At 36.8% G+C, this 23,582-nt stretch overlaps 1 protein-coding gene across 2 annotated transcripts in view; it reads right to left on the bottom strand.

Moving 5' to 3' along the window:
* The window catches only part of LOC129724269 (CD151 antigen-like), a 191,963-nt gene that overhangs the window by 33,579 nt on the left and 134,802 nt on the right, over window positions 1–23,582 (bottom strand). For both annotated transcript variants that reach the window (XM_055679000.1, XM_055678999.1), the window contains one exon: window positions 8,012–8,203. In XM_055679000.1, coding sequence (XP_055534975.1) covers window positions 8,012–8,203 — 192 coding nt within the window. The remainder of the gene's footprint in view (window positions 1–8,011; window positions 8,204–23,582) is intronic.

Raw genomic sequence — 23,582 nt, forward strand, 5'->3', positions numbered from 1 at the left:
CACACACTTATACACACACACTTACACACACAGACACATACACACACACTAGAGCTAGAGACAAGTTTGTATTTTTCTCACTCACACACACACACACACACCTACACATACACACATATACACACATACACACACACATACACGCACATACACACACATGTTACTTACACATACACACACATACACGCTATTACATGTCCTTTTATAGCGTCACTCAGTGTGAGTGATTGGGGGAACAACCAATCACGTGGAAGCATCTCTGCTTTCTTTCTTCGTCGCTTACGTTGGGTGATGAATGTCAATTGGCTGGCATTGCTAGCCAATGACAGAATGCGTGAAATCATTTCGTCTATGATTTTGAGGTCTGCGTTAGGGAAATATACCAATCGTATAAAAAATGTATGTGGATATTCGGCCTTCAAACTTTCCCGCAATTTTCACGGAGCAATAAGAAAATGGTAACTAAAATTGTCATGTTATACAAATCTTGTATATTTTAGGTTTCCAACGGAATTTAAAATATTGAAATCGGAACAGTTGTTTGAGCGCTATTAGCATCTAGAATCTTCCAGTTTTCGCAGAATGTACCTTAATATAGTGAAGAAAGACGTAGTCCCACGTCAAAAAAAAAAAATAATAATAATAAACAAAATGTTAAACTGTACTTTTCTATCGATTATTTTTCATCGGAATTCATTTGATACATTTTCGTTTTAACCCTATAGTTCCAGTCCCGCCTTTAGACGGTCTTCATTCATCATTACTTAATGAATGTTTATAGAGATTCGATATCCAGAAAGAACCGTCCACTTCGCCGGCCAACGCCCGAATGAGAAATTCAATTCGATAGCGTGCGTATGATACCGGTATAATTTTGGAATGTAAATGATGGGGTGAAATGTTCGAATGGTACCTTATATGTCAAAGTGTTGTCATTTATTTGGAAAGAGGGAAGAGTTTAGAAGGATAGGGAATGGTAAGGAAAGTAAAAAAGCATCGGAAACAGAAAGTGACCTCGAGTAAAACAACAACAACAACAACAACAACAAATCGTTTACAATGTGAGATCAGTTGTATCCGTTAGTGTCGGCTGTGCTTGGGAAGAGAGGTAGTGATTGGTCGCTCGGTATGATTAAGATAAACGATGTTATTCACCAATATTGCAATGTATCTCAAACAATAGTTTTGAAGTAGAATACTTCTCTCAGGAAGTTCGGCTACATAGGGATGTAAAATGAAAATCTAAAACCGAAAAAAGTGAAAAATATGTCCAATTTCAAATGCTAATAAATCGGTTAGTATTCGATGGTTTCCGTCGTTCTTGCAGCAATAGATTGGAAAATTTTCTTGGAAAGATTCTTCTCAAATTAAGATAATTGTCATTTTATTATTCGAACTATTGTACTATTGAAAATAGTCAAACCTTGTCAAAACGAAAAATTCGACCTCTGATTGGTCGTTATATGATTGCTTCCCAAGCACGGTCGACAGAATCATATACTTTGCAATTGAAAATAATAGTTCTAGACAGCGACTACAGCAGTCATCCCTTAGCAGCAGCAGTAGCAGTGCAGTGGATACCAGCGATAGCGGATAGCGGCTACAGCTGTGGCGTAGCAATGGATAACGCACTAGTTGCATCGGATCTCAGCATCGATAGCAGCTGGGCCAGCTGATGCAGGGACAGCGGATACCAATGGCAGCGTATAGCGGCCACAACTGTGGCATGGCTACGAATAGCGTAGCAGTTGCAGCGGGTATATCTGACCATGAAGCATTTATGCAATAATTAAATGAAAATTGCAATTGCAGCAAACGGCCCTTTTAAAGGCTACTAAATGGTTTTGGGTTCTCGATGAAAAAAAAAATGGTTTTGGAAGAGCATAATGAATGGTTATTAATAAACTGCAACTGAGGTTTGATGCTGCTGCAAATGCACAGCAGTGTGGTGTTTATTACGATTTGTTGATACTGTGCATCACTGACATCACAGCAGAATTTCGATTGTTGCGTGTTTGATATTGCCGATGGTAGACATGAGTATAAAACTCATGTTTACCATCGGCAATATCAAACACGAGACAATTTGCTTCCATGCGACACGGGGATGGGAATATTTTTTTCTTCCAAGCCGCACAACACGACACAATACATATTATTTTGTTGCCTTAATGAGAGCTCTATCGGTCCGGCTAGACAGAATGTCCACAAGAAATCGTTTTTGTACATCCGTGTTACGAAACTGAGAAAATCTGTAGAGACTGAAAATAAAGGCGGGTCCAGAATGAATGAGATGTATTTTCCGTACATGAGTATTACGACATACGAAATCAAATTGTTCGAACGTTGTAGAATGGTATAACTGGAAATAGTTTAGCCACACCTATTTTTCCAATTATATCATTCCACAACGTTCGAAAAATTTATTATGTCAGAGCGGATATCGCACGCTATCTGACCATGAAGCATTTATGCAATAATTGAATGAAAATTGCAATTGCAGCAATCGGCCTTTTTTAAGGCTACTAAATGTATTTGGAAGAGCATAATGAATGGTTAACAATAAACTGCAACTGAGGTTTGATGCTGCTGCAAATGCACAGCAGTGTGATGTTTATTACGATTTGTTGATACTGTGCTTAACAAGCGGTATATACGAAACAAATCCGATTTCAAAATGACTGACACGCAAGCAGCCGGGTTATCTTTCTTGTAAAAGTATTCTACTTCAACCTTGCGGTCGTAACTTAGCACACAACCCTCCTGTGATTTTTTTGTTACATAAATTCAACCGTAAAAGAATTTCTGATCGATTGATGCCAAAACCTCGATATTCTGAATAGAAATGACTAATATATAAAAGCTCAAAACCAGACTCTGGTTTTCCCTGGTTGAATTACTAGATTTTCAAATTTAGGCGCCTAACTTCGATATAGATGTTAGCCCAACGTCAATCTTATCGCCTGGTGTATGTAGCGTAATCGGGGTACAATCGTTTTCTTGCCGTTTTGTTAGAAACATATATAATGGACATGTAGGGAAGGCTGGATGCCCACCGACCTGAAGTGACTTTTTTAATTTAGAACTGGCGTCACGATGTTCAGGACAAGACCAAACCAAAGATTTTTTTAGCGAGTAAATAGCGTTAACTTTTCGAAACTAATACAATAATGTCGAAAGCTGCCGTGAAGAGAAATAAAAAAAAACTTGGTGATCGAGAATACTTCATTTAAAATTTTAAATTTAGTAGGTGCAATGAAAAAGTGCTCTCCTTTAATGTAATTTAAGTTACTACCACTGAACGGATTTTAAACGCCAATGCACAGTGGTCTAATAAAGCAAAAAGTGGAACTTAATTCCATAGCACCTTTTACCTTCATCCTAGCTTAATGGTGTCTTCGGAACAATTGTTTGTATAAATGACCCGCATAATCGCAAATTATTAAAAATTATGAAAAGTTTACCATACTAAAAATAAAAAAAAAACTAACTTTTTGTGTTAAGAGATAGAGGAATGGTTTATTCGAGAAAATTGTAGAAGATTCAAAACTATGAAACTTTTTTGAACAAATGAAAATCCTATCTTCATTGGGTACAAAGTTATAAAGTATATTATATGGAACTTACTTAAATTTTAGTTTTTTGTACTTAACTTTTGTTAGTTGCATTAGAACCCTAACTCACGACCCGTTTATTAACGGACCGGCGCCAACGGCTTTACTTCCTCATGCGATGGAAGGCGTGATCCCAGAGATTTTTCGCCTCAGAAAATCTCCCGGTGTCGGCTAGGATTGAATCTAGACCAGTTGGGTTGGTTGTGAGTGGATCACGCCACCTCACAACCATCGACACCTATGTCGGCGGGGGGATTCGAGCCCAGGCGTCGAGCGTGGTTGGCGGAGACGTTATCAACCACACTAGGCCCCCGCTTCCACGAAAGTATTGTTCGGAAGAATTGTTAGGGCATACAAAACACACATTTTTGCCAAAAACCATACATCTCCAGGACTTTTTCTTACAAAGTTATATCATATTTTAGCATATTTTTTCGATAACTTCCAGAACGTATAAGTTAAAAAGGGGCAATCATGATGTCATAATTTTTCTTGAAGTTTAGCTCAAGTGCTATAGACATGTTAGAGTAGGGCGAGCATATGTGGCAGTAGGTTTTCATATATTGAAAATGATAACTTTTTTGTGTTAAGAGACAAAGCTTTAGAACATGCAAAAATATGAAACTTTTCTGAACAAACAAATTTCCTATCTACATTGGGTACAGAGTTACAGAATATTTTATGTAAAAGTTACTTAAAAGATAGTTTTTTGTACTTAACTTTTGTTAGTTACATTTATTAAGAAAACGTTGTTCTAAATAAGCATTTGGGCATACAAAACACACGTTTTTGTTGAAGACCACACATCTTCAGGACGTTTCCTTACGAAATTATAGCGTATTTTAGTTTACATCGATAACTTTAAGAAGTTAATATGGATGGATTGGGACAAATGGAACCTACAAGAGTTTATAGCACTTGAGCTGAACTTCAAAAAAGTATTGATATCGTGATTCCACTTGCCCCTTTTTAACTCATACGTTCTTGAAGTTATCGAAAAAATAAGCAAAAATATGATATAACTTTGTAAGGAAAAGTCCTGGGGATGTATGGTCTTTTTCAAAAATGTTCGTTTTGTGTTTGTGTGACTTGTTAAGGCCCTAACAAGTCTTCCAAACGACACTTTCGCGTAAAATGCAACTAACAAAAGTTAAGTACAAAAAACTAAATTTTAAGTAAATTCCATATAATATTTTTTATACCTTTTTACCCAATGAAGATAGAATTTTCATTTGTTCAACAAATTGTTATATTTTTGAATCTTCTACAACTTTTCTGAATAAATCATTCCTCTACCTCTTAATACAAAAAAGTTAGTTTATTTTTTATTTTCAGTATGGTAAATTTTTCATAATTTTTGATAATTTGCGATTATGCGGGTCATTTTTACAAACAATTGTTCCGAAAACACTATGAGCTAGGATGATGGTGGAAGGTGCTATGGAATTCAGTTCCACTTTTTGCCTTGTTGGACCACTGTGCAATGTCTTTCCTGAAAATTGAAGGTTGTTTCAACCTTGTAGTAGCAAAATAACACGTTGTATTGTGTTGCGGTTAAATTTAATTTTTCTAGAGTCGGATGGAAGAAGATAGTAAGAATGCAGTACCCCCAGCCACGCAACAGTTTATGAAGCTCTTGTGTGTTGCATATCGCACATGTACGGCTGGAAAACAACAAGATTCTTTTCGTGCTGACATTTTCTGGTGGCATACATGAGAATTAAGTTCAAAACGCTGCTGTGAAATCGGATTAACCGTCTTTCTTAAGACGTTTTAAATATTTGACTGTGGTTTATTTTGGAGTGAAGTTTATTTTTAATGAATTTTGTGCAACAAATTCAGTATTTTCAGCAGGATACGTCGTACTATCGTCTGAAGTCGGAATCGTGGTAGACATCAAATTACTGCGGAACTGTAGCAGATTTCAATCCCAGTTGAAATTTGATAACAATCATCCACTAAGCTTTTCCAAATAACATATAATTACCTTAAAAACTGTCGATTAATGCAATTGCAAATTTCATTCAGTCATGATCAACATATTAATAAATTTCATGAGTCATGATCTGATAGCGTATGATATCCGCACTGACATAATAACATTCTTTTTTTTTTAAATAGTATTGTTTATTTTGACGTCGTTCTTGTGATAAATTATTAAGTGACTAATTGATACTTAAATTAAATTCTAAGGCATTTACATCTATTGCTGTTGTTACAGTGTTGTTTACATTCTTTCCAATGTCTGGTCTTTGTTTCAGAGGGACTTTAACTATACCAACATCTTGCTTCGTAATCTTCATTATAGAGCCATAGTGTATGTGGCACCGGCATTTCTTTTAGTTATGTCATTCCCCACCTTCACAAGACACACAGAGATTTTATTCCGTGCAATACGAATATATGAAAAATTTCATCTCGTGTTGATAACCAGCGGAACTGTTGTAAAATGTTCTATCTTCTTGCAGGCTTCGAAGCAGATTGCCGAAATGTAGCACTTTTAGCCACGCAACAGCGCAGGGTGCCACCATGAAAGTAATTCACACATTTGAGTGCCTTTTTTCGCATCGGGAGGCCTACCCTGTTAATCAGCTGTGTTTGATTTGATTGCAAAACATGGTTATAAATCACTTGAAGGTGATGGAGGCAGTGCTTCACTTTTTTTCAGAGGAAAATTGCATTGGATTCAATTGGAGAACCAATCAAGATTCTGTATCTTGCTGGAACGAGGAGAAGGAAGTTGTCCCCTAAGTAGAAAACGGGTAGAAAGAGGAGCGTGCGGACTGCAGCGGTGATCAGTTAAAGAACGTATCCAGCGAAATCCAGGGCAGCAAGAAAAATGGCTCGTGAATTGAACATGAGTCATAAAACTATGCATAAAATAACCAAAACGGACCTTGGATACGAAGCTTTCAAGAAACAAAATAATGTGGTCGACATGGTTGCCAGATTTCGATTGCTACTGAAGACGCTTGCTGCTCACAACATAGTTTTTTCAGATGAAAAATTGTTTACGTTGAAGGCTGTTTGGAACAAGCAGAATGATCGTGTGTATAGAGCATGTCTTCGTGAATATTTTACTGAGCGTCTTAGTAGAATGATATAAGAAATAAGAAATAATTTTTTTTTCTGTTTCTATTAAACTCTACTAATTTGAGAAGTAAATATTGAAAATTATTACTAGTCCGTACGTATCTCAGTTGCAGTATCAACGCATTCAGCGCATACTATTCTACTATCTGAAGGGGTTTCCTTGTTAATAGCCAATGAAAAATAAATAAACTATAATAGAGAACTAAAACAGCGTCATATCTTGTGTCTAAGATATGTTTTTGAATAATTAATTCAATTTGAATAATAATTCATGAGGACAAAAAGCATCATGGTTTAAGTTAAGAAAAAATATGTTCAGTTTCTAAGTGTAAGCAGAGAAGTAAATCAAACCAAACCGGCCGATGAAACATACGACCTGACAAAGCTTTCAATTAACGTATTAACACTAAATTATCATATTTTGGGAAATAGGTTCCCAATATATCTTGCAAATGAATAGTTTAACTGAACTAAGTTTTATGAAAAAAGTACTGATTGATACAAAGTTCAACAGATGTTCAACACTTTTGAAGTTAATTTTGAAGAAATTTTTACAGCGCTACTTTTAGAATATATCTCAGCGGAAATGAAGTTTTTTTTTGGATTCAACGAGCATGAGCAGAACACCAGAAACGAGTCGTAAGTGGTTGATTACCTTACCAAAATAACTTCCGATAACTTCTGGATGCTCATGTGGATTCAGAATAGCATAAAAGCTTTTTTGACAAAACAGTGGAAAAAGTAAAGTAGTGTGAGAATTACGCAGCTGTTGAAGCTGTGTGACTAAACCAACTTGTTATTTATCACGACTTTCATTAAACAAACATCCCATTGTTTCATAAATATCAAGCATTTCCCCATGAAAATCACGAAACCCATAAAATGTCAAATGTTACAATAATGCAATTACAGGCAGTTTATATGTAATGTTTTACGACTCATTCAGATTTGTTATTAGTTTTTTGGAGAATAACGGATAAAAATCACGACTAAAAAAAACCTAATCTTGTAAGACGGACAGTTTTGTTTTGATCAGAGGCAGTCGCATCAAATATTATTCTATTTGGCATAAATCTATTCCATGCAGGTAGAACAGATTTTTTGTTACCTGAAAATGCAGTCAAACATGCGACATGACTCTTTCAATCCGTCTCAATTCGCAGTTTTTTTACGCTCCCAAACAAAAACGACTATGGAAAAATGATGCAAATTTCAGCAAATCTGTTCTGCAGGTAGCAAAAACAAATATTTCTTAGAACAATTTCGCATCAGTGACGTGAGGATGATGAATGGTATCAACTTACCCCCAGTAGCATCGCGCGGTGTTCGCGCCACACGCCGCAGCAACCCAGAATTCCACCCAGAACGGCCAGCAAACCGGCAGCCAGCAGCGAATACGTTCCGATGGCGTAGTTCGTGGTCGACAGAAGCGATACGTATTGATGTTTCCAAAGCACGGTCCACACCGTGACGCCTATTATCACCAGGCCGGACATCTGGAAAGAAACGAAAGCCGAAAAGCAGAGAGAATATATAATTAATAGTGAAATAGCTACAAGAGTGCCACTTGAGTGAAATAAAAACAATTGAGTCATAGGTTGGCGAGAGTAGACCAGAGCGGAGGGAAAGCGGGGTTACATCTGGTGTTCAATTTAAACGAATCGAGCCAGAGGCCAAAGGGTTTAAAAAGCGATTCATTCTTTTATGGCGGACGAAAATGATAAGCTATTGAAATGATTGTTTAGTCTTGCCGGGGTTTTCTTTTCATTTTTTTTCAACAGTCACGAACTCAATCGTCCGCAATATATATAGCAGCTCGTCAAATATTAATCAAAATTCTTAACTAATCTTGTATTGGGGGAGAAATGGGCAGACGCCCTGAGGCTGAATATGCGCCGACGCTCCGCGGTCGCAGAAGAAATTTTCAGCTCATCTCAATTGATTCGTAGGCAATCAAACAGAATATCAATATTTGAACAGCTCTATAGCCGCGCTATTAATAGTATAAAACCATATTCCGACAGAGCGCCAAGCTATTTATTTAAAGTGGCGGCAGCCAAGAAGCCAATCGATCCTACCTACCCGTATCGTTGGCATTTTGTAGCCAACAACCCGACCAGCACACGCGAGTGGCCACCAGTAAGTCAGAATGTTGAAATCAATTATTCATATCGTTCCAACATCACACGCCACGTCAAACTTCCAATCCGATCCAGTCAAGCATCCAAACGATTTAGTTTGCCGTGCCGGCCGACATTCGGAAGGAATGACGAAGCAAAGCGATCGTTTCATAGTCAAGAAGCAAATCTTAACTCCGTCCGTTAGGTGCATTTTACCCTTCGCTAGAGCGAGTCATCAACTGCAGTTTAGAGTTGTGCTCTTTCATCAGCGCATGACGCCGTCTGACGCTGCCCTTGTCGTAACGCAACGGGAACTTGCTTAGCTACCAGCAGCAGCAGTAGCAGCACCACTTGATGATAATCAGCCGCCGGGTGTAAATCAGAAATAACACATCTCAAACGATTCAATTAAAATACAATTCTTCATTTGACTTACTCCCAAGCCCAAGCCTAAGCGCTGCTACTGCTGGTTCTACTCTTCATGCGCTCCACTTTGCAACCGACGCTGAGTTTCAATTCTTTCATTACCGGAATTTCTGATTGAAAATTGATAGTTTTTCACCGAATGTTTCACATTCGATCATCCTCTCTCCCATATCCAGTCGCAGTATCTTAGCTAGAGGTCTGATATGGGCCAATCGCGTGCCACTTATTACCCACTGCTTTGAGTGTTCGTTTACCCAATCCTTGCCTCGGTTGCGGATCCACACTAATGTTTGTTTAAATGTTAATGCATGCGCCTTCGGGGGAGGTCCATCAGGAGAATTTATTGGAAATCGTTTGTACTATTGTGAGATGCATAATTTTCTCTGGAAGTGCAATCAACGTTTATTGGAAGTCATTAGCCGTGGATTGGGCAACGGATGAAAAATGATCTATTGGGGATATTATGTTAAGTGCATTCTTTTGTGCTTTTTTTCTACCATCGAGTGGCTGTGGTTTAGATCAATTTATCGCTTTATATTATTGCGAAGATGTTTGGTAGAGATATTGATATAAAGACAGCACAATTTTCTTCGAGGGTGGTCGGAACGCATATGGGAGGCTGGTACTTAAAAGTTGTCTGTTGTTTTTTTTTTTTAATTTTTTAAGTTTGTTCTTGTTGTTCTTATTAGTTTTCGATGATATCTACGTCTATCCAACTATTTACCTATTTAATTTATTTGCATAATTTGCCTTCATATTGACGGTAGGCATTTTCATTCACTACTTTTGATTCAATAAATAACACTTTATGAGCAGTGAATTTTGAAAGCAGATGTGAACCGAGCAAATCGCAAAAAAAATCAAGTGATTTTTTTTTTGCAAAACTTGATGCTTACCTCTTTTAGTTTTTTGAAGTAGAATACTTCTCTCAGGAAGCTCGGCTACATAGGGATGTGAAATGAAAATCTAATACCGAAAAAAGTGAAAAATATGTCCAATTTCAAATGCTTATAAATCGGTTAGTATTCGATGGATTTCCTTCGTTCTGGCAGCAATAGATTGGAAAATCTTCTAAGATTCTTGCCAAATGAAAATAATTGTAATTTTATCATTCACACTATTGTACTATTGAAAATAGTCAAGCCTTGTCAAAACGAAAAATTCGACCTCTGATTGGTCGTTATATGATTGCTTCCCAAGCACGGTCTACAGAATCATATACCTTGCAGTTTAAAACATGCTATTTGGCCTATATAAGAGTCTGTTTCAGCCACTCATAATAGTTCTAGACAGCGACAACAGCAGTCGTCAACCCTTAGTAGCAGCACTAGCAGTGCAGTGGATACCAGCGATGGCGGAAAGCGGCCAGCTGTGGCATGGCTATGGATAGCGAACTAGTTGCAGCGGATCTCAGCATCGATAGCGGCTGATGCAGTGAGGCACTTCAGTGAAATGCAGTCTCTGTGTGATAGTGGGCACTAATAAATGCATTCAATGAAAAGTTGACTCATTTTGACAACACGTGAGCCGTCTAGTTTCGGGTGTTGAATCAGCATTTCATTGTTTGCTTCATAACAAGAAATATTTTATTCGCCCTGTCAGTGATAACGCAAAGATGTTATCGGCATCTTATCCGATACTAAAATGAACAACAAATTGTCCTTTTCAGGATGAAATAAAAACTTTATTGAAGAGTTAATATTTTCTAATGAGTTAATTCACATTTTTAGATTTGTAAAAGTTATAAATTTTACTTCATCTCCGTGTCTCAAAACGTACTAAATTATCTTTTCCTTTAGTCATGAGCACGACATCCGAAAAAATTTCGTCTCAAAATTTAAAAATTATCAAACCCCAACCATGACAAGCAACTTACTATATTATTGAAAATGATCAATCCTTGTTGAAGCGCAAAATTCGATTAGTCAACGTTTATTTACTAGAAAAAATGTCTGATACGCAAGCAGCCTTGTAAAAGTATTCTACTTCAACCTTGCGGTCGTGGCTTTGCACACAACCCTCCTGTTATTTCGGGTTTATTTCGGGTTTACTTATTTTTTCTTACGACAACAAACAAAACTCTTTTTTTTAAGTTTTCGTATTTTATCTCTTTATTTCAGTTTTCTAGTTTTGTTTTCTCAGTTTATCTGTTTTTGATCAACCGGTTTCTTGCTTTCTTTGGACGTTATGATTTTTATTGTTTGCTCCCAGTTTTCTGCTTTCTCAATTATTCAACATCACTGGTTACACAGTTTTTTTGCCTTCTGTTTTATGTGTTTTTTATTTTAATTTTTGCTATTATGGCTGAATCTTTACACAGTGCTTTTTCGATTTTATCACTAATAATGTACTTCCAGTTGTAGAAAGTGTATTAGAAACATAATTTTCACTTGTGCCTGGTGTTCTTGCATGTGTATAGTTTTATGCACTCAATTCGTTTGATCAATTTTCTGGATAGGGCAACCAAGTTCCATATCAGTTACAATTTGTTTGTGTCATGATTTTGTGAAAAATGGACCGTAGAATACGTGTTTCACCGACTTTGAAGCAGAAATGACAAGCAAAAATAAACAAGCCTTAGACTCTCCTCACTATGCTTGAGAATGGACAGTACAAATCACAAAGTTCGCGAAAATGCAATGGAGATGAATATTAAGAACTATTTTTTTTGTTCATTCGTTTGTAGCTTGAAGTTACACGGTGACAAAAAAGTCCGGTCACACTTTTTTGGGGTCGCCTGTAACCTACACGTTGCATCTCTCTGATGCCATCTATATGTCAAATGAAAGGGTTAACTTTGCTGCCCAAAGTGGCAGAGTTTCGTTTCTGTGCAGTTTGTTTACATTGAGTTGTGAGCCATGGCAGAGTTAAGAGCAGCTGTTATCGCTGAATATGTGAAAGGGTACAAACCCGGACACATATTCAAACACCTAAAACCGTTGGAATCAACCGGAAATTCGTGTACCGGACCATCAATCGGTACCTAGAGACCGGAGGCACCGAAGACAAGAAACGATCTGGACGACCAAGGTCTGTGAGAACTCCAAGGCTGAAAAAGATTATACGAGACCGGATTCGCCGGAATTCCGCCCAATCTGCACGGAAGCTGGCCAGGAACCTTAAAATGAAGAGGTACCAACGGTCGCGGGAGTTGCTCGGTTGGCGCGCAGATGACGAGATTATTTTCTCGGACAAGAAGCTGTTCGTTTTGGAGCTAACAGTCAATCGCCAAAATGATCGAGTTTGGAGTGTAAGCCTCCAGCAAGCTCCTGCGGACAAGCTGAACGTTTCCCGGTTCCAAAATAAGACGTCAGTGATGGTTTGGGGAGCCATTTGCAAGAGAGGTAAACTGCCTCTTATTTTTATCGATAAAGGGATCAAAATCAACGCAGCGTACTACCTGGACACGGTTTTAAATAAAAATGTTCTGCCTCAAGCTGAACTATTGTTTGAAGACGATTACTACTGCTTCCAGCAAAATGACGCCCCATCCCATACCGCAAAGGTTGTTCAGGCGTGGTGTGAGGATAACTTGACCGATTTCATTTCGAAGAATGAGTGGCCTCCGTCGTCTCCGTCTTTCGTGTGGGGATACATGATGTCGAAGCTGAACGACTATGAAATAACAAATTTGGAGCAATTCATGCGAGTTATCACGAAAATCTGGGACGAGATGGAGCAAGTGCGCGCCGCTTGCGACGACTTTTCGAGACGTCTGAAGCTTGTTAGATCAGAGAAAGGTGGTGTAATTCCAAGATATCGTCTATGAAGTATCTTTATGAGTTATTGAATAAAGCTATGAAAGCCAGATTCAGATTTTATTCTTATTCTTTGAAATATTGAGATTTCCCTGTGTGACCGGACTTTTTTGTCACCCTTTATATTTCCTTGAACTATGAAAGTGCATGATTTTAATCAAAATATCATAAATTCCAATTCAACCCGACACAAAAAATCCATTTTTATCATTTCGATAAGTTTACGGCTTCGACAAATTTACGGTGGAATTTTTTTTGACCGTGATAAAATCGAAAAAGCCCTGTACTTTCAATTTTCTATGTTTTTTGTTATCTCAATCTCAATTCTTCTGTTTTTCTTTTTCTCAATTTTTCTGTACATATATTTTTCCAGATTTCTCAGTTAGATGACTATATCTTCTTTCATAATATGCTGTTACTGCTCTATGTAAAAAAAGCAAAGCCTTGGTGCTACATTCCGATTCGGAACTTGACCTTCTGTTTACTATACACAGACTTCGCAGCCAACCGTTAAGTGTACAGGACAATTGCGGGGCTAGCGCTACGATCCTACTGACACCAACAGTGTCGAGTCAAGACTACGACGACTGGCTTCTTAGGCCAGCATCGTACCTCAAGACCAGCTGGGGAGGCATCGTACCTCAAGACCAGCTGGGGACTGCTCTATGTATTTTAAGTAATTAGCGTGATTTTTTTTTGTTTTCTTTCTGTTTTTCTGTGTTTCCAATTCATACAGTTTCTGAGCTTCTAGTTTTCCTCGTTTCGTCATAGTCTCACAGTTTCATAGTTTTCAGTAATTGCTTTTCAATCGACATGTCTTGTTTTAAGTTTATCCAAATTCCAAAAATATCTTATGTTCTGGGTTTCTTGTTAATGCTGATTTGAGTTTTGCTCATTTTAATGTTTTTTCATAAATATTTCGCATTTTTGTTTTATCAGGTTTTTTGGCAAGCTGTTATTATGTTTGTCAAGTTTAATCTAATCTTATATTTTTAGGCAGTTTTCATAGTTATTTTCTCAGTTTTCTGAATCTCTAATCTATGTGTTGTGATGCATCCGTTTTCTTGATTTGTGGTATCGTGAGTATTATTTTACTCTCTCAATTTCTTTTTATTTTTTTTTATTTCTGTTTCAAGACTTGTTATAGTTTTCAGATATTTTTTCTCTCAGTTTCGATTCACCTTTCTGTTTTATTTGTTCCAGTTTTTTGTAAATCAAGCTTTTTAGTGTGTTCATGTTTTCTTCAATTTTTTACTGATTTCGTTTTATTATTTTAAAAGTTTTTCAGCTAAGGTTTTCAAAGTTTTACGTTTTGTATATGTTACTTAATTTTTCTGTTTCTGTGTCACTAATTTTGTGAGTTACTTGTTGTTGCTTAGTTTACAAGCTAATTTCATTTTTTCTTGATTTTTAGTTCATACATTATTCAATTTTGCTGGTTTTGAAGTTTTCTTGCTTCTGTTTTTTGTTATTCATTTTTTGATATATTTTAGGAACTTTGCCTAAATTTCTGTTCTCATAGCTTTTTAAGTAGGTATTCTGTAATCCCAGCATTGTATTTTCTGGAATTCTCGGTTTTTCTTTTATTGTTATTTGAGATGTTTATGTTTGTGTTTTATGTTTGATTTTTCCTCCGCATTTCTCAGTTGATAAATTTGGGTTTTTGGTTTCTCTGTTGTAGGCTAAATCTGCTCTATTTTTAATTAGAATTTTTCTCGCATTCATATATTATTCTCAATTTGCCCAGTTTAATGTGATTTTACTTAATTTTTTTATCTTTGTTCAACAGATATTTATAGCTTGTTTATATTCTAAAAATCGCAGTTTTTGTTGATTTTAATTGAAGTTTTAGTTTGATTCTTCATTCACTTTTTAGAGTTAAAGTCTTCTCAGTTTCGTGAGTTTTCTGTTAATCCAGTTGCTCTGTTGTTATATCAGATTTTCCAGTGAAATTCAAATTCCCCAGTATTCACTAATTTTCTATTTTCTTAGTATCGTTTTCAGTTTTATAAGATTGCTCATTTTTTTTCTGTATGTATTATCTCTGTTTTCTGGTTTATAAGTATTTTTTCGTTTTCCTGCTTTCCTATGATTTCTATTCCCTTTGTGTTTGTTTTTGTTTATGATTGATAATTTTTTTTTCAGTGCTCTTAGTTTTCTTGTAGTTTCAGTTTTTTCCCTCCTCAAGTTTTCGAATAATTCTCTGTTTTCTACGCATATAAGGTATGTGAATTTTCAGACTCGTTGACTTTTAAGTTTCCTGCCGATTGCGTAAAATTCTTATTCCTAAATTTTTATAGTTTTTTAACTGCTGTTTTTGATTTTTTTTTGTATATGCTCTCTGACTTTCTCTGTTTCTGTTTTATCAGTTTTTATTATACTATTGTTAAGCTTTTTGCAACTTTTTGGTTACTTAATTATTTGTGTTTAAAAGTTTTTGTTTTTTTGGCTGTTTTTTGTTTCCTAAATTTCTGATGTTCTGTCATTTTCGCTATGATTTTTATTTCAATAATTTCCTAAGCCTTATGTTTTTCATTTTCATTTTTTCAATAGACAAAAGTTATGGTTTTCATCAAATGTATTGCCTTTGTTTCCTGGTTTTTGAGTTGTTAATTTCATATGATGGTGATGGTCCCAGCAAAATTTTGAGAAAGACGATTTATCTACAAGATAATTATTAGATATAATTTTTTGAGTTTCTGAGTCTTTATCACACGACTTTGCTTGGTTTAGATTTAATTCTTCTTTTGTATACGATTATATATTTTTTCAGTTTTTTTATTATCTATTCCTTTTTAGTTTTTCTGTTTTTGTTTCTGAGTTTTATAATTTACAACAATTTTTAATTCAGTTTTGTTTTATTTTATTTGTTTTAGTTTTCTTGTTAGTGTGTACTTGTTGAAGTTTTTCAAGTTTGCTTTTTTCTCTTTCAATGAGTTTTCTGTCTTCTTTTTTTGCTGCATCTGGAAATTTATCTGATCCTGTAATTCTTGTTCTTCGAATTTTTTCTCCTGATTTCGATTTATTTAGATTTTTCATATATTTTTCACTTACTGTTTTTAAAGTTTTATTTTATATACGTGTTCTCCGTTTTATTTGTTTCTGTGTTGTTAGTTGCTAATTGTTTTATGTTTCACAAACTATTTTTTTGTTAAGTTTTATAGTTTTCATTTTGCTAATTTTGCAGGTTTCCACTAATTTCTGTTCACTTAGCTCTCTAATTTGTCTTAGTTCAGTGGTAAGTTCGTTTCTCCTGTTCAATGATTTCTTGCTTTTCTTGTATGTGATTTTTATGTTTCCTGTTATTTTTGTTTTGGATTTCTCAGTAAGATAAATTTGTGTCTTTGGCTTTCTCTGTTGCAGGCAAAATCTGTGACAAATGAAACTTAGAGTTTTTGTTTGTATGCTTAGTTTCGTGTGTATTTTATTTAGTCAGTTGTTTCACTTTTTGTATTCAGCTTTTCTTAGTAATTTTGTTAATTTTCTAAGATTTTAGATTACTTTTCGCTAGAGTACTGTCTTTGTTTTCTTTGATTTATGAGTATTACTCTTTCTTAATGTTTTATTATTTCCGTTTTTTTTTTCAATTCCTCATTTGTTTCTGTTTCATGATTTCTCAAAGTTTTCAGTATATGTTGTTTCATTTATTCTTTATTTGATTTATTATTTCCTAGTTTTTTTTTAGGTTTCTGATTAGTGCTTCATGTTTTCCGCATATTAGTTAAGTTCATTTTGGTATTTGTATATTTATTGGATTATTTTTCGACACTTCTGTTTCTTGCGGATTTCGTATTATTCTTATTTTCAACTTTTAGCTTTGAATTTATATTTTTTATTATTTACATTACACGAATTTGTTTGATTTCTTAATTTTATTTTCCTTCTGTCTATGATTCATTTTTTGAGGTTATTCCAGTTTTCCAGTTTCTATTTTTTGTACAGTCATTATAATTTTATTTTTCTTACATATTCAGTTTATGTGCACTAAGCTTATATCTAATTGTTTATCTTTTGTCTTGAGTTATCCAATCAAATTGTATTTAGCTTGGGTCAGGTATTGTAAATTCAAAGTTTTCTGAGTTTGTTGTGATCTCTGATCACTGTACGCTTGGTTTGTTTTGTTTCATTTTTCATATATTTCATGTGATATGTGTTTTTCTTTGTCAACTCCTCGTGTTTTTATTTTATTAAATTATTTTTTGTTGATTTTGTCAGGTTTCTCAATTTAAAAAAAAACTTTGATTTTCAAATCTTCTTACCCTCAATCAGTATTATATATCCTCAATTGCTCCTGATTCCTATGCTTTCTGTTTACTTCCCTAACTGTCCTTTTACTATTTATTCTTAATTTCTTAATTTTTGTTTCTGAGTTTTTTTTTATTTATTTTTTTAGGATACTACTGTATCACTGTTTTCAAGTTTTTAGTTTGTTTTATATTTCGACTTTGACAGTTTTTTAATTGTGCCTGGTTATGCTATTGTTTTTTCATCTTTTTTTTGTCAGTACACTGGGGTTTTGTGTTTTTGTTTTCAGGATTTATTAGGTGCGCAACTAAGTTCTCGTTATTTGTTTTTGTAAATAAAAATGCAACTTAATTTAAAAAATAGTTACCTTTAAATCAATCAAATTGTTGCCCATTGCTAGCTACAACTTTGTCCCATCTTGTTGGGTGACCTCAAATGCCGTTACAATAAAAGTGTTTTAGTCATAAAAGTCTTTTGAGGCTATCCACGAAGCAATTTTTCGATGTCTTTATATGAGCAAATAAAACTGATAAACCCATGTGACATCGAACAGACCAAGGACTAATCGGACGGTAAAGAATCTAAGGAACATAGCTGGTAAGGTAGGACTCACCATTTGAGAGTTTCAATGTAGGTTTTACCGACTTTGACAGTATGAGGTCTAACGTTGTCATGCAGTAGAATCACTTGTTCGTGCTTCTGTTCAAATTGCGGCCGTTTTCTGCGAGCTGTTCAGCTTGATTGCATCAAATGAAGTCAATACCAAGTCCCAATAATGGTTTCGTTCGGTTCTAACAGCTCATTACAAAAATACCTACCTTGTCCCACCAAATACACACCATAATCTTCACAGCGTGAATATTCGGGCAGTTTCCATGACTTTCTTTTTTTTTTGGGCTGTTGTAATGAATCCTTTTTTATGACCTTTTTTATCAATGCGATGAAGAAAACCTTTCCTTTTTTACCGCCGGAGCAGTTGTTGGCAGGGGAAAAAACGACGCTCAACGTCCCTTCCCGAATAACAATATTAGTTTTATCAGAGTTTTATAGTGCATAATACAACCAAACCAGCGCCATCAAACTTTGATATAATCAATTTTTTCACTTGGGTTGACTTCAAATTATAAAAAAAAACAATTTTCTTTGTTTCTTAGTCATTCCTGAAGCATGCAATCGCTTGAAACATCTTTGCGGGTAACTATTAATATCGATGCACGCTGTTTTTGTATTTTCTCATGTCTTGAAAGCGATAGAACCAATCAGGGCGGGTTATTCCGTAGACTTTTTTTAACTCTCAATACGCTTCAGCCACCGTTTTCTTTAAATAAATAGAGGAAAGTGACACTTACCGCATTTGGGACTAATGCAGACATTTTCACACAACTCAAAGTATATGACGCCATAATAGAACTACGGCCAATATGTCAAAATCGATCAGTACACTAAAGTCGCTTTTTACGCGGGGGATACATGCCGCGTAAAAAGAACCGCGTTAATTCCGGAATCCGCGTAAAAAAAGCCGCGTGAAACCCGCGTAAAATGCGACCTTAGTGTACTTACTTCTAGCGCCATCCAATGACAACAAGTGAAAAGTTAGCTGTTCAACAAATCAATTTGTCGATTCTTTTGTTTCTTAAATTTCACTGTTTATGTTATCTTAGTATTTGATGTTTTCGACTTGTTACACTTGAATTTCATTTTTATTTACAGTAAAGTTCTTTTTAATACGATTCTACGTACCGTGCAAAAAAAATCGTGCAAAAAAACCGTGTAAAAATAAATCGCATTATTTAAGAAAAACGACCCAAAAAAATCGCGTTATGTGGAAAATCGTCGTAAAAAAGAATCGTGTAAAATAAAACCGTGTAAAAAAAGACTTTACTGTACTGTGCCTGCTTAACTTGTTCTGTTTCAATTTGCGTAGTTTGCTTGAGTTTACAGATTAGTTGTAATCAATTTTCAGTATTGTTGACTCTTTTTCATTTTCCTGATTCCCCTGTACAGGTAATGCTGAAAATATACTTATTTATTCAAACTAATCTGAAAACGATGACAGTTCAAGGCTTGCAGAATAAACTTCTCTTGTTTATCATGCGCTCATCAGCAAAAAACTTTATACACCAGTTGGTGGTAGTATGATTAACGTTGTATTTTATTAAAAAAAACGTGAAAAGTGAACTTGATCGAAAACCTGCTGAGTGAAATTTACGACGAGCCACAACCGTGAGAACCATGATAAAAGTGATATTGATCCACCTTGGGTTGGCCGACAAGAGAAAAAATTATCGGTACTTAATTGCAATCGTTTAATTATTACTGCCATTGTCGGTATCGGTTTTTGCTCTGCAAAGAAAAAAATTTACCGACCTTTAGTGCGGCTTTTTTTCTTTCAAAAAGACCCCAAAACCAGTAAGGTGAAAGAACCTGTAGCTAAAACACTCGACATTGAGTCACACCGTGGGATCGACAAGTTTTGCAACTTAGAGCCCCAAAAGCAAGCTTAAAATAAAGGGAAACAAAAGGAGGTTTCGTGGCGCAACGGAAATTTTGTCCGCACTTCAGTAACGGCACTATCATCCCCATCAGCTGGTAGTTTTATGAACTGGCTGTGGAGATGCAAATCCTCGCTGAAGGTCGCTGAGAACCGGTTTCCGTGCGAAAGCAACATTCTCGAACGGGGCAGTTTATATTCCACCATCAAACGCAAGAATGTTTTAATGAGTGGGATGTGGCTTGCGACCTGTGTTTTGTGCCGGCCGACCGCCGCGCCGCTCGGAATCTGCACGGTAACCGAAATGTCTTCAGGGAGCAGTTGATTTGTGTCATTCATGCTGTGAATTCTGATAATTTAAACTCAAGTTTAACCAAATTTTATTTTTTCATACTATACAAATTACAGATGTTTCGCACTGCTGAGGGGGGCAACCTTTCTGCATAATGAGTGAGCCTCACGTTATTAATTGAAAACGGCGCCAATAGCGGGACTAATAAACATAAAGTTTTACTAGCTGACGGTTTTCACAGTGTTTTAAATCGCCAGAATCTCAGGCAGACAAACAACTAAACGAACCCGATCATTAGCTCCATCATTAGATGGAAGTTGATTACCCTTTTAACATTCCGGCAGTCCTGGCAACAAGCATCCAATTTTCAAATTACAACCGATAAACGAAACCGGCCATCGAATCCGGACAGACGTTCGGAAGAGAATCTACGCACACCGGTCAGTCCGCACGGCAGTAATTAGTTTTGTGGATGGTTCATCCATCGGGTGGAGTTGATCGCTGATAAAATTTATAACCGGTCCGGCTAACATCATCATCGTTACCCACTGCACGTCTAGTCCGATGTGTTTAAACCTCAATTCTCTTTCCCATCTTTTGCCCTTTATTACACCCGCGTAGGATGTGTGTTCACTTTATTTTAAGCGCGTGCTTCCGGGTTGTCTTTACATGCCGGGAACCAAAAACCAGCTGCTGATATGATAGGTATATAGTTACTATAAACTATCGCCATCGAGAGCCCAAAAGCAATAAACAGTGTTCGTGAGGTGGAAAACTGAACGTCTCTAGGTTATAACAGACCATCACGGGGTAATAAATTAAATTACTTAATTCTTTTCACGCGTGTCGCGTGACGAATGTTTGGAAGCAGCCGGCCTGGTCTCATCGCACCGGGAAGCGCGCCGTTCATTCTGCGAACGAAAGAGTGCGCAACGTTTATGGTTGTGTAGCTTTTGGCGTTGAAACGGTTGATTTCACGGATAAGTTCGTTTTTTTTTGTTTATAGCTGTTGAGGAATTTGACACAGAAGGTGGTCGGTTTAGCAAAACAAAACATAAAATAAAAAACACCCCGAAACGAGCGTTTGGGTTTCCCTTGGTAGGTATTCAAATTCTTACATATAAACCCATAACTCTGGTAGAACGAGGAGAGAATTTTAAGTTGATTTATTGATTTCGGTTTTTTTGTGGAGTTAGCTACAATAGAAACAATAAGAAAATGTCAAGCGGGCAAAATCGACTTATGCGGGTAAGAATAGTTGTTCCAATGAATTGATGCCGAATGAAAAAAGACACCGTATAATATTTTTCTACATATTTTCGGTGAAAAAAAAATTCATGAGGTTGTAGTAAAATCTCGGCTAATTAATTCCTACATAATAGTAATCTTTCTCATAAATTTAAAGATGAAAAATTACTGAAAATTGATCCTGAGTATTCAAATTCCATTGCTAAAATTGTAACTGCCCTACTGACAAAATTTGTTTTAATCAAAGTTTTATAGCACTTAATACAGCCAACATAGCGCTATAAAACTTTAATAAAAGCAGATTTGCTTCTTGGGTGTAGTTCTTTTATCTGTATATTTATTTCGTTTTTTTTTTCGCTCGTTGTTGTTCGTTAACTGGAACGAGACAAAAGGATTTTGTGATGTACTGATTTCATCCAGTACTCATCTACAGTTATTGAAATAAGTTGAAAGAAAACATATTCTATTATGCCGTCGTGCATGTGGGTGCACATTCCTAATGATAACGTTGTATCATTTATCAGGAAATGCTTGTCGTATATTATTGTGGTATATGCACTTCAATGGTTAGTAAACGGCTGGGCAATACCAGTAGTGTAACCCGTACTATTTGGTATAGAATAGGGTCCAGTGTGGTTCAGAGCATATTTTACAGCAACTCCTTCCCCTATCTTCCCGAGTTACCGACAGGGATACGAGCAACCAAGGGAAGACGAGTGAAGGAGGAGCTGTTCTGCTTGGATGGCAGCTTGTCTGAGCGTCCCCTTATGTTATGTGTGACTCAAACAGCGACTGATCCGCAGCGATGTTTCGTCAACTGCACCCAAGATGGCATCTTCGTTGTAAGACTAGGCATCTCGACCCTGAAGCAGCATGTTAAAACAAATATAATACGAACAATCCAGAGAATAATGCGAATCGGATCAATTGGTATAGACTTGGACAAAAGAAAAAGTTTAACGATGGGAAACTTGGCTCTTTGAATGTTAAAACTTTGATCGAGACGGTATGCGCGGGCGGCTTGGCCAGAGAGCTGCGGAAGGCAAATGTGAAGACATACACGAGGAGTTTTGGCCAAAAACCGGAAAACGTGAATTTCGAGTGGCATACCCGACCGCGGGCAGGTAAATAGCTGGACACGTGTCATTTGAGACCCTATTGTGGCAATCTACCTCTGTTCAGCCTTCAAGAGGTGCCGACCGGGATACAAGTAACCGTAGTGAAGATAGAGTAACCAACCCCCGGTGGAAACTTAGGTTGTATGCTGACTGGAGAGGGCGGTCGTACGTGGCTGTCCCCCCATGTTAGGGGCGGTGTACAACAGCGTCTGACCTGGACCGGGTGGCTGAATTATCAAATGCATTGCTTCGCCTGCTATATATATAATGGCTGTTCCGTCGCGAGATCAGGTGTCGCATCCCTTGTAAGGTAGCGTACCGAACTCGAATTGCTACGTACAATCCAGATTGAGCCGATTTGGGGCACTTCTTTCAAGTACCACATCTACTCTAGTGGCGGTGACAGAGCGGGACGTGGCGTCGGTGTTGTGGTGCCAAATGAAGCGAGTTATTAGGTGAAAGCCTAATAATGACCGTTTATGCGTATTGGGGATCAAGGGCAGATTTTTAAAATACAGCCTTATAGACGTGTACGCACCGGCAAAATTAAAACGGACGACGTAAACGCACGTTCTACGAGCTCCTTGAAAAAATGTATGAGAAGTGCTCACATCAAGGCATAGAGATAGTCGTCGAGTTGATGAACGGATCGATGAACCAGTAGGAGTGGACCAGAACGTGCAGTGGAAGCACACCCACGACGCGGTCAGTGAAACAGTGCGAGAAGTGATAAGCATCCGGTGGGAGCCCACCACTAGATACTGAGGGTCTAAAAGTGACAGGAGAAAGGAACCCTGAGAATCTACGCTAACACCTCAGTAGTAACAAATCGAGTGGGAGAAACACGGGGCCAGAGCTGCCGAAAAGAAGCTTCACTGCCGTGAAAAATGGAGGCAGAGAATTCCTTTACCAGGCACGAGACAAGGAGCTTCTACAGAGCGATTAACGGGACTGAAGATTCGCAGGAGAACAGGCGTTAGAAATAACACTTCGAAGTTGAACCGTGAGGGATATAAGAAAGTCGTCGAGAGAAACCAGAGAGGCAATGGGAAATATCGACTAGTTGTGGATACGCCAACCTTGCACGAAAAAAAAAAACTTTTCAGAGAGTCGGAGAACCACAAAACCACTGGGAAGAATGGTTAATAGGACGGCTTATAGTGAAAATCACCAGATT

The sequence above is a fragment of the Wyeomyia smithii genome, chromosome 2 (assembly GCF_029784165.1).
Source record: "Wyeomyia smithii strain HCP4-BCI-WySm-NY-G18 chromosome 2, ASM2978416v1, whole genome shotgun sequence".
Lineage (NCBI taxonomy): Eukaryota > Metazoa > Arthropoda > Insecta > Diptera > Culicidae > Wyeomyia > Wyeomyia smithii.